Source organism: Formica exsecta, unplaced genomic scaffold (genome assembly GCF_003651465.1).
Source record: "Formica exsecta isolate Colony F162 unplaced genomic scaffold, ASM365146v1 scaffold21, whole genome shotgun sequence".
NCBI classification, from domain to species: domain Eukaryota; kingdom Metazoa; phylum Arthropoda; class Insecta; order Hymenoptera; family Formicidae; genus Formica; species Formica exsecta.
This window is the reverse complement of record NW_021849398.1, coordinates 1,769,103-1,783,656: the sequence shown is the minus strand read 5'-3', so window position 1 is coordinate 1,783,656 and position 14,554 is coordinate 1,769,103. Positions and strand designations below refer to the sequence as shown.

At 29.8% G+C, this 14,554-nt stretch overlaps 4 protein-coding genes across 8 annotated transcripts in view; 1 reads left to right on the top strand and 3 right to left on the bottom strand.

The window, feature by feature from the left end:
* Positions 1 to 895: 895 nt before the first annotated feature.
* Positions 896 to 3,849, top strand: LOC115234922. 3 transcript variants are annotated; one of them, XM_029806329.1, is made up of 8 exons: positions 900 to 1,502; positions 1,698 to 1,976; positions 2,060 to 2,248; positions 2,348 to 2,538; positions 2,615 to 2,784; positions 2,904 to 3,156; positions 3,274 to 3,422; positions 3,502 to 3,849. In XM_029806329.1, exons 1-8 carry the CDS (start codon positions 1,218 to 1,220, stop codon positions 3,648 to 3,650), a joined length of 1,665 nt encoding a protein of 554 aa, XP_029662189.1. In that variant the 5' UTR covers positions 900 to 1,217; the 3' UTR covers positions 3,651 to 3,849. The 3 variants fall into 3 exon arrangements, with proteins under 3 accessions (XP_029662188.1, XP_029662189.1, XP_029662190.1); XM_029806330.1 differs by having other exon boundaries at positions 1,219 to 1,502; positions 1,636 to 1,976; XM_029806328.1 differs by having other exon boundaries at positions 896 to 1,976.
* Positions 3,820 to 5,996, bottom strand: LOC115234923 (ubiquitin carboxyl-terminal hydrolase isozyme L5). The gene is made up of 6 exons (XM_029806331.1): positions 5,848 to 5,996; positions 5,483 to 5,546; positions 4,901 to 5,006; positions 4,567 to 4,754; positions 4,294 to 4,491; positions 3,820 to 4,225 (listed from the first exon to the last, which is right to left on the bottom strand). Exons 1-6 carry the CDS (start codon positions 5,921 to 5,923, stop codon positions 3,922 to 3,924), a joined length of 936 nt encoding a protein of 311 aa, XP_029662191.1. The 5' UTR covers positions 5,924 to 5,996; the 3' UTR covers positions 3,820 to 3,921.
* Positions 5,997 to 6,290: 294 nt separating this feature from the next.
* Positions 6,291 to 10,945, bottom strand: LOC115234924 (Bardet-Biedl syndrome 1 protein homolog). Of its 3 annotated transcripts, XM_029806334.1 has the most exons (8): positions 10,389 to 10,945; positions 9,914 to 10,091; positions 9,392 to 9,601; positions 9,002 to 9,297; positions 7,503 to 7,752; positions 7,212 to 7,391; positions 6,768 to 7,104; positions 6,525 to 6,682 (listed from the first exon to the last, which is right to left on the bottom strand). In XM_029806334.1, exons 1-8 carry the CDS (start codon positions 10,400 to 10,402, stop codon positions 6,663 to 6,665), a joined length of 1,485 nt encoding a protein of 494 aa, XP_029662194.1. In that variant the 5' UTR covers positions 10,403 to 10,945; the 3' UTR covers positions 6,525 to 6,662. The 3 variants fall into 3 exon arrangements, with proteins under 3 accessions (XP_029662192.1, XP_029662193.1, XP_029662194.1); XM_029806332.1 differs by having other exon boundaries at positions 6,291 to 7,104; XM_029806333.1 differs by having other exon boundaries at positions 6,291 to 7,104; positions 9,914 to 10,086.
* A 127-nt stretch (positions 10,946 to 11,072) lies between these two features.
* The window catches only part of LOC115234840 (protein dispatched-like), a 13,472-nt gene continuing 9,990 nt past the window's right edge, over positions 11,073 to 14,554 (bottom strand). The window contains exons 3-7 of the mRNA XM_029806188.1: positions 14,010 to 14,435; positions 13,341 to 13,913; positions 12,960 to 13,260; positions 12,567 to 12,867; positions 11,073 to 12,434 (exon numbers count right to left, since the gene is read on the bottom strand). Of these exons, the coding sequence (XP_029662048.1) occupies positions 12,209 to 12,434; positions 12,567 to 12,867; positions 12,960 to 13,260; positions 13,341 to 13,913; positions 14,010 to 14,435 (1,827 nt within the window). The 3' untranslated portion in view covers positions 11,073 to 12,208. The remainder of the gene's footprint in view (positions 12,435 to 12,566; positions 12,868 to 12,959; positions 13,261 to 13,340; positions 13,914 to 14,009; positions 14,436 to 14,554) is intronic.

Here is a 14,554-nt window from a genome sequence, read left to right as displayed (position 1 = left end):
TTCATTATCCTGAAATCGTTTCTGTTTTACCTTAGAAAAAAAAATTATAGCTTTATGACAGATAAAAATTGATTTAAAAATTGAGAACTAGAAGAAGAAACTTTTGTGAATCGACTATATAATTATTAATTAATTAATTAATTATAAAAAGCTATATAAATTAAAAACATAATTTTATATTGCTTAAAATGCTTGATAATTTTGTTTCGAGAATAAGAAAAAAGTGAAAGCATTTTATTGTAAATGTCTTCTACACGTTATATTTAAAAATTAGGGAAAAAATTATTAAGAAAATTGATTGAAGAAAATTTATTTTTTATTTCACATGCATGTATATATATGTACATAAAAATACTTCAATAATAACTTATTATCGCTGACCGTAGTATATACTAAAATGAAAAAACATTACGCGCGCAACTAATAAAACATTAATAAATGTATAATATTTCTCTGCATTTTTGATCCATAATTATGGATTTAGCACGGACATGTACCAACTTGGCCGTTTTACCGTGGCACCAAAAAGTGAACCTGGCCATGTAATTCCGCCGGCTCTAAAATGGATCCAGTTCGCGCTACTGCATTAGCTAGAAAAAGCGTCTTTCGGAAAACAGCGGCACGGCCCCTCTCAGGCTTCTCTCTGGTAATACAATCAAATCAAAATTTTTTATTTGAAAAATTAATTTTATTTTACCATTTATTATTACTTTAATAGTAATATTATATTAATTTTAATTAATTAATATTTTACCCTATTACAAATTATTTCTCGCTCGCACAGAGTATAGCGCTCTCTTTCGTCATGCTACGTGCGAGCGAGAGAGAACGCAAGGGGCACGAAACAGAGTATGTCCTTTTCTACGTGCATTTCGGCTCCCACTCCTCAACACTCGGTCTAGATATACTATGTCTATGGTTGCCGCACACGTGCAGCAGCATGCAGAAGCCAATAAAGCGGAGAAAAAACTTTTTCGTGTTTTATATAACATTTCTTCAAAGATAATCAGAGTTACAGTGTACATATGATATTGAGACAAGTTAAATAAATTAATATTACTTTAATAAAAATGAATTGTAATGAAACTATGTCTAAAAATACATAAAATCATATATAAAATCTTGTAATCACATATCTGCCATCGCACATATTAACCTAAATAATAAAAGATTAAAGAAATAAGTATAGTAAACAATATCAAAAAAAAAAAAAAACAATGGACATAAATAAATGTGAAAATGAAAGAATGAATAATCCCTGTAATAATGTGCCAAACCAATTAAAATCAGATGGGATCACATCTATGAAGATGGAAAATATACAAAATAGTCCTAACAAGGCAGATGACCTTCAACATTCTTATACAAATTGTAAAGATGAAAATATAAATAGTCCTCGAAATAGTGAGAACGCATTTACTTTTTTAGAAGACATATTTGAGAATTCAATGTTTAAAGAAGAGAAAAAGTTCTTACAATCTGCCAATACAACTGAAATGAATGTATGTACACAAAGAAAAAAAACAATTAGCATTAGTAGTGATTATGATATGTTTAAACAAGAATTAAACAGTACAGAAAATTTTAACGAATTTGAAGACGTTAAATTATTACATGATTTAAATTCTGTAATAGATTTTGAAGACACTAAAATATCACCAGATATTTCGTCTTTAATGGTTATTAATATTACACAGGAGACTGATGATAGCTTAGTAAGTATAAATAAAGATCCAGCCACAGATCCCCTTTTAATTAGCGATTGCGAAGAACGAAACACAAATGCAACACTTATGGATTCAGAATCAAAATCTTCAATAGAATCAGAAAAGTCAATATTTGTTGATAACCAACAAATTAGTAATAGTAATAATCCTTTTAAACTAAAACATAAGTTGAATAAAAAAGAAGAACATCTTTTAGAAGAATTGGAAAATATAAAAGATTGGGAAGAATTGCCACTTTCTCTTACAAAGGTTAATTGATATATTTTGAGTACTATATATGATTTATTTATTTTATTGTGTTAATTAAAATTTTAATTATTTTGTATATACAGAAATTGCGTGCATTATATATAAAACTAATACATAAAGTGCCTCCACAACATAAAATAGAGCTTACCGGATCTCATGCACCAACAAGGCCACAGAAAAAATTATTTGGGAAATATGGACCACTCCGAAAAGGATTATATTCACCTAAGGAAGATACAATTATCAAAAAAAACTGGGAAACTTTTTGCCAAGTATATAGTTATTTGCTATAAATGTACATACATAGCATGTAATATAATTTAATGTATTAATATGTTATAACATCTGATATATATTACATATATATATAGCTTCATGATTGGGACACGAACATGGTTAAACCATTTTTTAATTGGAGGCATAATGGAAAATACTATATAAGCAATCTAAGAGAAAGACAGAAATTTGTACAATTTTTAGCAAATGGATTACCTTGGCGGACTTTATACAGTGTTTATTCCAGATTCAAAGTATTATATTGTAAAAAGATCACTTATGCTCGGTACAATACAAATTTTAAATTGAACTTGGATTCTTATATACATTTTAATACATATATAATAATTTTTCTGTTTCAGGTATACATCAAAAGAAGATAAAAAAATTTTAATGTATATACAGAATAAACATCTTGATAAGCGTGACACTAAATATATTGAATTGGCAATGTTATTAAGACGAACAAGACGATCAATTTTTAAACGATATCAATATCTTAAAAAGATTGAGGATGATTCACAAATAGAACGTAAGTATTTTGTAATATTATATTATCGAATATATTATGTTTATAATTTTCTCTTTCTTTCTAGATATTAAAACAGGTTCACATTTGTATATTACCAAATTTGTTTAATTTAATTGCAGCATTATCAAACATTAAATGGACATTGCCATTGATCAAAAAATTTATAAAAACTTTACTTAATATAACATTAAGTGAGGATATAAAAGAATTAAAAAATGCTATAATTCCAAAGCCGGTGTGGCAGAAAATGAAAGAGAAATTAAATATACATGAAAACATTTTAAAAACATTTTGGCAAAATCAATTGCATTTGCAATTATTTAGTCCAGGTCCTATCTATTTAAGTGATATTAAGATAAAGTTAATTGAGTAGTAAGTATTACATTAAATTTATTGCATATCTATTATAAGAAATATACAAATTGATTTCAATATATAACAAACATTATTGGATCGCTACATATAAATGTGTACAATTCACTATTGCAGTATGTATGAAAAAGGAATAGCAAATACTCGTGAAATTATATGGTCTAATGTTGCACAATATTTTGATGGAGCAACTGCAGTATTTCTTTGTAAAGTCTTTTTTTATCAAGTTCAAGAATGTAATATGAATAATATGGAAAATTTTGCTGGTAATATAAAATAATATTTAAAGCATATTTCTAAAAATTACAAATGGAATCGTATTATATGAAAAAATTGCATTTGCAGATGTTGTAGAATATCTATATCATACTAAAATTCCCGAAATTAAAGAGGCCTTAACGGAGAAGTTCTTACCTAGAATTGTTTATAAAAATAAAAAGGTTTATTTACTAAATGAAGAAGACAGTGACAATGCAATCACAACTGATATTTAAAATTAAGAAGTTGATTGTAATACTAATAAATATTCTACAGTGTATTATCTTAATACTCCTAAATATTATATAAAAAATACAAAACTATTATTTTACTCTAAATGTATTTTAAATTGCATGCGTGTGTATATGTGTGTATATGGGGAAAATAAAAATGGAAAGATAAACATTATGCAAATAACTGTTTATTAAAAAAAAAGATTGATACAGTGTGAATTATTTTCTTCTGCAATAATCACTTAAGATTAAATTTTTTTTTCTTTAGATAAATTCACACCTTATTTTTCTTCGATTCCTTTTCGAGTGCTTTGTCCTTTGCCTTTTGATACAAAGGTACAAGCTTGCCTTCTTTAGCAAGAATCTTCAAAAGTTCCATAATAAGTGGTAAATAATTATGTTTCCTTCTAATATTCTCTATTTGGTATCTTTTCGACTTTCTTATTTCTTCCTCAATTAGTGTTTGTAAACGTTCTAGCTCTGCAGGATCGCAGACATTAGCTTTTTGTCTTTCATATAAAGTTTTTCTATCTGTTACTATAGCCATCAAATTGAAATGGATTTCGCCTTCATTATATCTGTATTTATAATAACATTTGTAATTTTATTTATAGAGTTAATGAAGTAGCTATATATTATAACTTACTTGTTTATTCGTTTTTGAATTATAGGCTTTGCAGCTTGTACCCATTGTTCTCCCATTGGACATGGGCATAAATCAATCGGACCATCTTTTAATCCATCCAATTCATACAAACGACCATCAAGCGGAACGTAACTCACAAAATGAAATACATCATCATCTTTAGATGCCTGCTTTGAGTCATATTCAAATAAAGTCTGTCTAAAATTTGGATTTACAATACAGAACCATTCATGGTATTGATAACTGTTGAACAGCTAGCTAAATAATACATACCTGGAAAAGGAATTATGCACTTCTCTTATAACATCAGAATTGCTAAGGGCAAGTCCACGCATGTTTGCATCAAAGCTTTGACAGAAATTTTTAAATTCCTCTAAATTTGGTCCTAAAGATATGTCTGGGTGTTTACAATTTAATAAAACACTCAATATTGCTTGTGTTGCACAGGCATTGTTTATTACCTAAACATATATCATTATTTTATAAGTAAAATCTATAAAAATCTGATTTCTATATGAGCACACAAATAATTCACATAAATCAATATAATTATCTCGTAATATAAATTCAATTAAATAATCATAAAATTATGATCACATACACGTACCTGTTTTGCAAAAAATATTTTGTCCAATCTATTATCGCGCACAATATTTCCTGATAATTCATCATCTTGTACCCATTTGAATAAAAATATTAAACCATGAATAGGCCTGTCAAAAATTATTTATAACATTTAATATTGTATATATATAAAAGTATGGTATAAATATAATTAAAATAGTATAATATAAAGGAATAAGTACATATATAAGAGAAATAGTGCTGTATATAAAAGTAAACCATATAAAATTAATGTGTTGTGTGTGTTAATCTCTTAAATTATTAATATATATATAAATATATATAAAATTATTAACATGCTGCTATTTTATTATCTATTATACATGTTTCATATTTTGTGCATTTAAAACAAATAATACAATCTTGCTATAACGAAAAGCAAGAGAATGAAAGTACATACGAACAAATATAATTACAAAGATTACAAAAAAAAAGTATAGTTTTTTACAGGAAGTATAGTTACAAAAATATATAGTCATATTAAAGATATCTAATCTTTCATACATAAACTGTTTTTTAAGTTAAATAAAAAAAATTGTACTTATATTATGCAAAATAAATTTACTTCAAATCATCAAATTGCTCATCATCCAAACTCCATAATTCTTCCACTTGTGCTCCTTTGACACCTGAAAAGATTATATATATATATATGTATATGTATGTATGTGTGTATATATATATATATACACACATTCACACACATACTTATGCTAATGTGAATCGATTTTGCAACCTATATTCATGAAATAAAAAGAAATTCCGAAACTTATTGAAAAAAAGTATTGCAATTTGCTATTCCCGAGTGTATAACCTTAACAAGCACAGTTCATATAATCACGTTATAAAAATAATGCATAGAGATTCTACTATAAATTAGATCAATTTTATTACATCAATATAATCTGAAATAATTGGAAATGTACTTACCAAATTCTTTAATCAATTCCGTAAAAACACCAGGATCACTCTCGATGAGACACCAATTTCCTGCAGAGTCCGCCATATTTTATAAACTATCACGCACATACATTCATACAAAACAAATGTAGAGTATATAAAAAATTTTAATCGATCGCAGCGCCACTCGGTGGTGGAATACCATATGATTTTATAAATTATAGGTAAAAGTTTCGAATCGTTTGATTAATAATTCAAAACAAGGACAAAAATGTCCTGATTGATCAATCAAATGCTTAAAAACTTTCGTAGCTCAAACAGAACGTTCCTCTAATAGACCATCTAATACAAAATCTCATCGATGAAAATTCAAATATAACGAGATACAATCAAGAATTATTAGAAAAAATAAAGAATAAAACTAATAAGTATCTATAATCAGTACTAGAAGAAATAGAATAAGATAAGAGAATAAGAAAATAATAAGATTTATTTTTTATTGGTATTTCTAAAGTTTTTAAATCATGTATAGATCAGTATGGATCATTGATATGGACATGCAACCAAAGGCATCAAAGACAAATTTTCTATTCTAAAAAGTGATAAATCTAACATAGAATGACATAATTTTCATTTAAAAAATTTAGATAAATGTATTCTTCAGATTTCAAAATCTTCCTCAGCAGCTGGCAATATTACAGTCGTTATCCCTAAAGGTTTTGGATTTGATTTCTTGCACAGTAATATTTTAATCTTCCCCGATATTTGACCTCTTAAGTTTGCGCTAACGGTTAAAGGTATGGGTATAGCACTCGGTAGCAAAGGCAAGTTTATCACACAAGGATTCACATCGGTATCCTCGGATCTGCAAAGAATATATAATTCTGTGTAGGATAAACCTTCAGAGATATTTGTCACTAGAATGCGAATCATGTAATTGGGACCCAAACCGAGGACATTTGCCTCTAATGTAATAGGATTCGGTCCTGCTGCTTGATTTTCGCTTAAATTTTCGAATGCTCGTTTAGCGGTTGTTAAGCGTAAACGAAGAAAGCCTTGCTGAAAGGTGTTATGAATTTTTTTCGCCTCGGCCCTCTCCCTTATCGTTTGATCGACGAATAATCGTGTTTTCTTCGGTATCGAGAACTTCGATGTATTGCATGATAACGAATTCGATATTGAATTGTTCACATTGAAATCAGCAGTGCGTTTTAAAATCTTCATACATAAGCCACCGCCGACAGTAATCATAGCTATTGTTCGTTCTTCTTGTCCCATTCGTCCATACTACGTTTATAAATTAAGTTTATTTATATTTATATATATCAAGAACACACACATGTAAATTTACATCAATTTTGTTTTAATAAAATACATCTTTATGTAAAAAGTACCTTAAGAGCGGATACAGGTTCCATAATCTTCACTGTATCCACGTGATGTTTTCCGTCATAAATGCGCACTCCATAGCCTGCTGTGCTTACAGCTAATAAAGACAGTCCGCTTTGCGGTACTGGTAAACTCACTAAATCTAATATTATGCCAGGAATATTGATGTACCATAATTTTATCCCCTGTGTGCGAAATTTATATATTCGAAAAAGAGTAACACACACATATTGTCAATTGAGTACACAAATTTGTACTCGATTGACAATGTTGAAAAGATATATATTCAAACATACCCTTTTTGAAAATCCTACTAAAGTACCATCCATAACAGCTACTGCCGCACCTTCAGAAGTAAGAACGGAAATAGCTACTGCTGGCGCTGGCAATGTTTCCCAAAGTTTCACAGGACTTCCCCTCCTAATCGCTCCTATTTTTCCATCTCTTCCAATGACCATTATGCGACCATCGCCAGTCCATAAACCACAACTGGCAAATGCCACTGGTGGCCACTCCAATTGATGTTTATCCATAATTGAAAATGCTCTGTGTGGCAATTAAATGATATCCATAACAGAGATAAACAATATTCATATGAATATGATTCAATACAAACGCGCGCATTTCGTTTTAATTATGCAAGAAAAATACCTGGGATCTAAGATGAGAATTTCGCCAGCCTCGGTTCCTAATATTAAACAACTACTGGCAGGGTCGTTCCACGAATCCCTCCGGATGATTGCAATTGCTGTTAGGGCATTGGCTTTGACAAGCGGAATTCTTCTATACTGCTCCGCGAAGCTCAATCGTAAATTACTGTCCATAGACAGAAATTTTAATGTGCGAGGTGAAAGAAATGATGCTCCAAGTTCTTTTAGCAATAGCTCCAAATCGTCCGCCAGCGTAAGCACATTCAATTCCTCGTCCAATCCACATTTATGCCAAATCTACATCAAATTATTAATTTACTCTTCGCGACAATATATAAAATTTTTACCTATAAACTAAAAAATGGTTCTATATCATTACTAATGTATGTACCTCTCGTTCTTTTGGATGAGCATCAATGTGTGGCAGACAATACTTAAAAAAGGGTCTCATGTTTTTAAAAATATATACACTGGCCCCAGCTCCTACAGCCATTACAGATGAGCGAATTTCTCCGTTTTCTGTATAAAAACCAACCACACCACAAGGTGGATCTATCATGTTATGTTCGGTTACTTGATCACCTCCTTTATACACTCGTATCTAGAAAACAAACAAAATATATTAGAAGTTATAAAAGAATATAAGTTATAAGAGAAAAACTCTTTCTCAAGAGGAAAGAGACAGAATTTCAAAGTTTGCTAATTTAACATTATTTAATTACATTTTGTCCTCAAGATTTATAAGATTATCTTGAATATAAAATAATTTATATACCATAATTTGCAGAAAAATATGGCTACTTTCTCACTCACTTATTTTCTTTGCAGTATTTAAATATATAAATTAATGATATACATATATATATAAATTTTCTATATAAACTTTGTTATATTTATAAGTGCATGTACATGTACCTTTGTCAAGTCATTTCCTATTGGTCCTAGATCAGCACAAATAAGCCTAGCATCTCCATCACCACTTACATCCAACATATCAAGCCCACCTGGCAAAGCAAATAAACCAGCACTTGGTTCCCAAAGTGCTTCCAACCATCGACTCGTACATAACAGAGATAAACAATATTCATATGAATATGATTCAATACAAACGCGCGCATTTCGTTTTAATTATGCAAGAAAAATACCTGGGATCTAAGATGAGAATTTCGCCAGCCTCGGTTCCTAATATTAAACAACTACTGGCAGGGTCGTTCCACGAATCCCTCCGGATGATTGCAATTGCTGTTAGGGCATTGGCTTTGACAAGCGGAATTCTTCTATACTGCTCCGCGAAGCTCAATCGTAAATTACTGTCCATAGACAGAAATTTTAATGTGCGAGGTGAAAGAAATGATGCTCCAAGTTCTTTTAGCAATAGCTCCAAATCGTCCGCCAGCGTAAGCACATTCAATTCCTCGTCCAATCCACATTTATGCCAAATCTACATCAAATTATTAATTTACTCTTCGCGACAATATATAAAATTTTGACCTATAAACTAAAAAATGGTTCTATATCATTACTAATGTATGTACCTCTCGTTCTTTTGGATGAGCATCAATGTGTGGCAGACAATACTTAAAAAAGGGTCTCATGTTTTTAAAAATATATACACTGGCCCCAGCTCCTACAGCCATTACAGATGAGCGAATTTCTCCGTTTTCTGTATAAAAACCAACCACACCACAAGGTGGATCTATCATGTTATGTTCGGTTACTTGATCACCTCCTTTATACACTCGTATCTAGAAAACAAACAAAATATATTAGAAGTTATAAAAGAATATAAGTTATAAGAGAAAAACTCTTTCTCAAGAGGAAAGAGACAGAATTTCAAAGTTTGCTAATTTAACATTATTTAATTACATTTTGTCCTCAAGATTTATAAGATTATCTTGAATATAAAATAATTTATATACCATAATTTGCAGAAAAATATGGCTACTTTCTCACTCACTTATTTTCTTTGCAGTATTTAAATATATAAATTAATGATATACATATATATATAAACTTTCTATATAAACTGTTATATTTATAAGTGCATGTACATGTACCTTTGTCAAGTCATTTCCTATTGGTCCTAGATCAGCACAAATAAGCCTAGCATCTCCATCACCACTTACATCCAACATATCAAGCCCACCTGGCAAAGCAAATAAACCAGCACTTGGTTCCCAAAGTGCTTCCAACCATCGACTCGTACCGAGTCCTCCAAGAGATTTGTGGTCTGCTCTAAAAAGATATATATATATATATATATATATATTAAAAATAAAAATAAAATGCAATAAGCAAAGATAATATGGAATTGAGATTCTTTTTAATCTTAAATTCTTCTTTTAATTCTTCTTAATAACATGCAATTATATACGGAATAAGTTAAATTTTAATGTTAGATTTATTACTTTATATTACTTTAAATCTTTAAAACAATAAATTTTAATATATTGTTATGTGTGTGTGGCACTTCTTTATAAGATGAGAATCGACAGGAATATATTCGAATAAAATAAAAAAAACATTCTTTACCTTAAACCGTGCATGAGAGACTGCAAGTTGTTATGAGTATCTTTCAGTACAAAAAAGAATTGTGAACTTATTTAATGCTTATTTATCAAACTACATATCTCAGCTTTTTCGTTTATGTGATATAATATCTGTAATATTATATCAATATATATAAAACATATCTAGAATTGATTAAAATAGACCTTTCATCTTTACATGTTTTCACACATGCTTTGCCCTAATTCTTAAATAATTGGCAATTTCATAATTTATTAAATTGACATTTTATCACGTCCCCTGGCCAAAAGCAGACAAAAGCAGATGTACATATATAAGATGTGTATGTGATACAAATATTGGAAATTATAATCACAGAATGCCACATGTTTTGTATATCTGTTTCCATAGCAATCTATATACCCAGTACCCGGCACAATTTCGTATTTATATATACTGTTTCTCTAAAGTTGCGTTCAAAAATCAACTCATCAAAGTGTCTAAAATAAGAAATTTTTACTCTTTTTGATTGGTCAATTAAACATAATTCTGAATAGATTTTTGAACGCACGTATGAGCGCAAAAAAAGATCGGGAAATTAAACATATACATAGATAAATTAAACGTTCATATCAAGGACGAAAGTTGTTTCAACAAGGATACTATATATATTATATGATTTTATAGAGTTATAATAATCATTGCCTCAATACACACACACATATATTATTCAATCATTTGATCATTTGATAAGCATAATACAGAGAATCAAATATTATTACATCTAATTTCAAATTCCATTACACACACAACATATGTATTTACACTTCTTTTAATGCATTCTGTTACTTAAATGACTTAAAATATAACATCATTATATGGCATCAATATGGCATTTATATAACATCACACATATACAATTTTATACTCTAATAATATATCATTTTATACAGTTTAGAAACATATTCGCAAAATATATAATTGTGCCTAACTTATATTCATAAGATTTCCAAGATAAAAATAGTTTCTCCTATACTGCATGTATGAAAAAAGCTATATCGAATTTTTTATAATATAATAAAACAATGTCACCACAAAAAAGTATAAAATATATGTACATACAAATGTACTTTTATTATTATTCTAATATAAATTAATATATGCGACAAATAATTGGCAAATATCTAAAATAGAAAGTAATATTTTTACATTTACATTTGCATTGTTATCATATAATACTGACAATGTTCATAAATATATTTGATCAATGACCATCATATCGATTATTATAGAGATTCAAAATCCATACAATATTATTTGTGTGACACACATTAGATTTATATCTATATACATTATATAATATGACATTCTTACAAATTACAACTAAAACTTATAGAGTATAAAAGAGATGTTAATATACTTATTAGTTTAAGTTAAAATTTAATTTCATAGTCAATAAATAATGTGTATGTACGTACATATATTTATATTACTAATATATAGGAAGCTTTATATTATAAAATTGTATATAGATATATATGTATGTGTATGTATGTGTGTGTTGATATACATGCATCTATGTGCATTGTGTATGTATATATATATATATGTAGATGAATGATAGACCATATGTGTCTGATTAATGACCTTAAAGATATTTGAACACAGCCAACAGTCACATTAATTATATGATATCATACCTACATACAAGATAACATATGCAAATAGTTGTTTTACACACAATCTGAAAAAGTACACGATTTGTTAAGATGAAAAATTCATCTTAACAAAGATATTCCTAGAGAAAATGGCATAATTTAGATTTAAATAATAATAATTATATTTCAACGAAGTAATGTCGATAACGGAGACGGTGGTGATGGAGGTCTTGGTGCAAGAGTTTCCAATTCACTGCAATGGAATTGACATACAGAGCTGGATGTACTTAGAGTCGATTCCGACAGCATACCACGTCCTTTATAAGCTTTTCTCGCTCGATTGTTATCCTTGTCAACTTCAACCACGCTATCATCATCATATTTATGAAAACAGATCAATAACATTTTTAATCTGTAATTTAAGAGATTATCATTAATTATTATAATTTATATACCGTAGCATGTGTTATATCACATTGCTAGAATCCTCAAATGCACTTATGTAGATAAAAGATTAATTAAATATGTATAACAAATTTATCACCTGGAATATTCAAACTGAGCGAAACGTGAAGATGGTCCTATAACCGCTAACATCGAACACAGAAATAATGTGGCGTATATCCAACTAATGCCCATCACGAGTAATAAAAATACACCAATTTGTATGTATGCCAATACATGAGAAGGTAACATTAAAGCGCCCGCAGCTCCGCTCGTAATCGCCGCCATAAGAGTTGGACCGCCCATCTGTTGCAGCGCTGCTTTTACCTTGTCTATTTTTCTCTCAGAAATACACGCTTTATAACTCACAGCATAATGTAGACTGAAATCTACAGCGAGACCTATAATAAAGTCCACCTGCATGTATTCAATCAACTTCAAGAACATCTTACATCATAAATGACTCAATCAAACTTCCTTTATCAATCTTTACCTATTGCTGTAGTTATTGCAACACTCTCCAAGACATTAAGTTTCCAACCAAGAAGGATGAGGATAGCGACTGTTACTATTATCGCAGCACCAATAGTAACAATGGCATATAGGCTGATAAGGGGGTTTAAAGTAACCAGCACTAATACAATGAGAGCTAAAGTTAATGACACTCCCATTGCCCATATAGTACCTTCGTATAAAGTTCGTTGCAGCTCGTAAAATTCAAATCCGCTAACAAACCATCCACCTCGCATCCCTCTAGGCGCACTTCGTAATTGATCTTGCATCCAACTCTCAACCTAATTCAAATTTAAAGATTGAAATTTATTATCTATAGTCCATATGTAAATAATTATCGTCGATAAATAGTATCACTTGCCTGATGAAAAAATTTATCCATGTTTGCAAATGACAGACTATACGCGTAAGTACTATCATATTCAACAACAAGCGCTTTAATTTTAGGCGTTAGTTTAAACGAGAGTGTACCATTCAGCGCTTCCGGGGATAATGGTTCTTTCACAAATTTTAGACCTGCAGAAATCGCACCATCCCGAATCCACAAATGAGGCGTGCGATGTATCTGCGCGCTAGCTTCAGCTGCGCATTGTTGCAAAACATTGGGTTTGTACGGGAATTTGCTGCTTTCGCAGCACGGTAAGTACTCAATATCCGAGTCAACAGGATCTTTACAACGTCTTTGCATCCACAAATATAACGATTCAATAAAACAATTCGTCAACAGAGGTCCCATAGTATTACGATAAAACGGTTGATTCCGTAAATTTTTGCAAAATCGTTGGAGCCATAATTGCGACCTTGGATTAGAAATATCAAAGGTTGTATCATAGTCTGGTGTTCCTCTTTTGTTAGGATCAAGGTAATCGCCATTGTCGATCGGTTTTATGCCCCACACAAATCTTAATGGTAAAACTTCAGCGTCACTACCAATCTGTATTAATCAAATATAGGCACATATATATATCATATATATACATATTTTACATATAGAAACATAAACTGTAAATAAATATAAACATATAGATACCATTTCGTATCGTTCAAACCAAAATCTCCGCGAATATATTAAATCGTATCGTTCAAATTGATGTGTTGAATGGAAAAGTTGAAAATCAATATAATCCGGTAGTTGCAGACCCGGATGATGGAAAACGATAATGCAACATGCTATCGCCATAGTTCCCAAAGTTAGTAACCACAACCATCGCAGACGAATCACTATTCCGGTAAGAAAGGCGGTAAATCCTACTGTTACTTTGTCTCCCAAGGATCGTAGGGGACGAATAATCTTCCTAGTAATAAAATTGATAGGCGATAAAGTATTTAATTTATAATGCTCTGACACAACCACACATGCTGGTAACCACGTGATCATCAAGAAGAAATTAGCAATAACCGTCATGCCTGAAAATAAACTATATACAAAATTATTAGAGTGTATACACAAGAGATATAAACAAAGTTATATATATATATATATATATATATATATATTTAAGAATGTAGCATAGAATGTTTCCTCTCAAATTAGCTGCATTTTTAATCTTATACATATTGATTTATCATAAAAAA

What these genes read in the sequence shown, in the direction of transcription:
- LOC115234922 (XM_029806328.1), top strand. Translation starts at nt 1,218, where the DNA reads ATGGACATAAATAAATGTGAAAATGAAAGAATGAATAATCCCTGTAAT. An exon ending in AAAAAGATCACTTATGCTCG is followed by an intron (nt 2,539 to 2,614) that starts GTACAATACAAA and finishes TTTCTGTTTCAG; the next exon opens with GTATACATCAAAAGAAGATA. An exon ending in TAATATGGAAAATTTTGCTG is followed by an intron (nt 3,423 to 3,501) that starts GTAATATAAAAT and finishes TTGCATTTGCAG; the next exon opens with ATGTTGTAGAATATCTATAT.
- LOC115234923 (XM_029806331.1), bottom strand. Translation starts at nt 5,923, where the DNA reads ATGGCGGACTCTGCAGGAAATTGGTGTCTCATCGAGAGTGATCCTGGT. An exon ending in GGAATTGATTAAAGAATTTG is followed by an intron (nt 5,547 to 5,847) that starts GTAAGTACATTT and finishes TAATCTTTTCAG; the next exon opens with GTGTCAAAGGAGCACAAGTG. An exon ending in GAGCAATTTGATGATTTGAA is followed by an intron (nt 5,007 to 5,482) that starts GTAAATTTATTT and finishes AATTTTTGACAG; the next exon opens with GCCTATTCATGGTTTAATAT.
- LOC115234924 (XM_029806332.1), bottom strand. An exon ending in ATTCTCATCTTAGATCCCAG is followed by an intron (nt 7,753 to 9,001) that starts GTATTTTTCTTG and finishes ATTGCCACACAG; the next exon opens with AGCATTTTCAATTATGGATA. An exon ending in AACCTGTATCCGCTCTTAAG is followed by an intron (nt 7,105 to 7,211) that starts GTACTTTTTACA and finishes TTATAAACGTAG; the next exon opens with TATGGACGAATGGGACAAGA.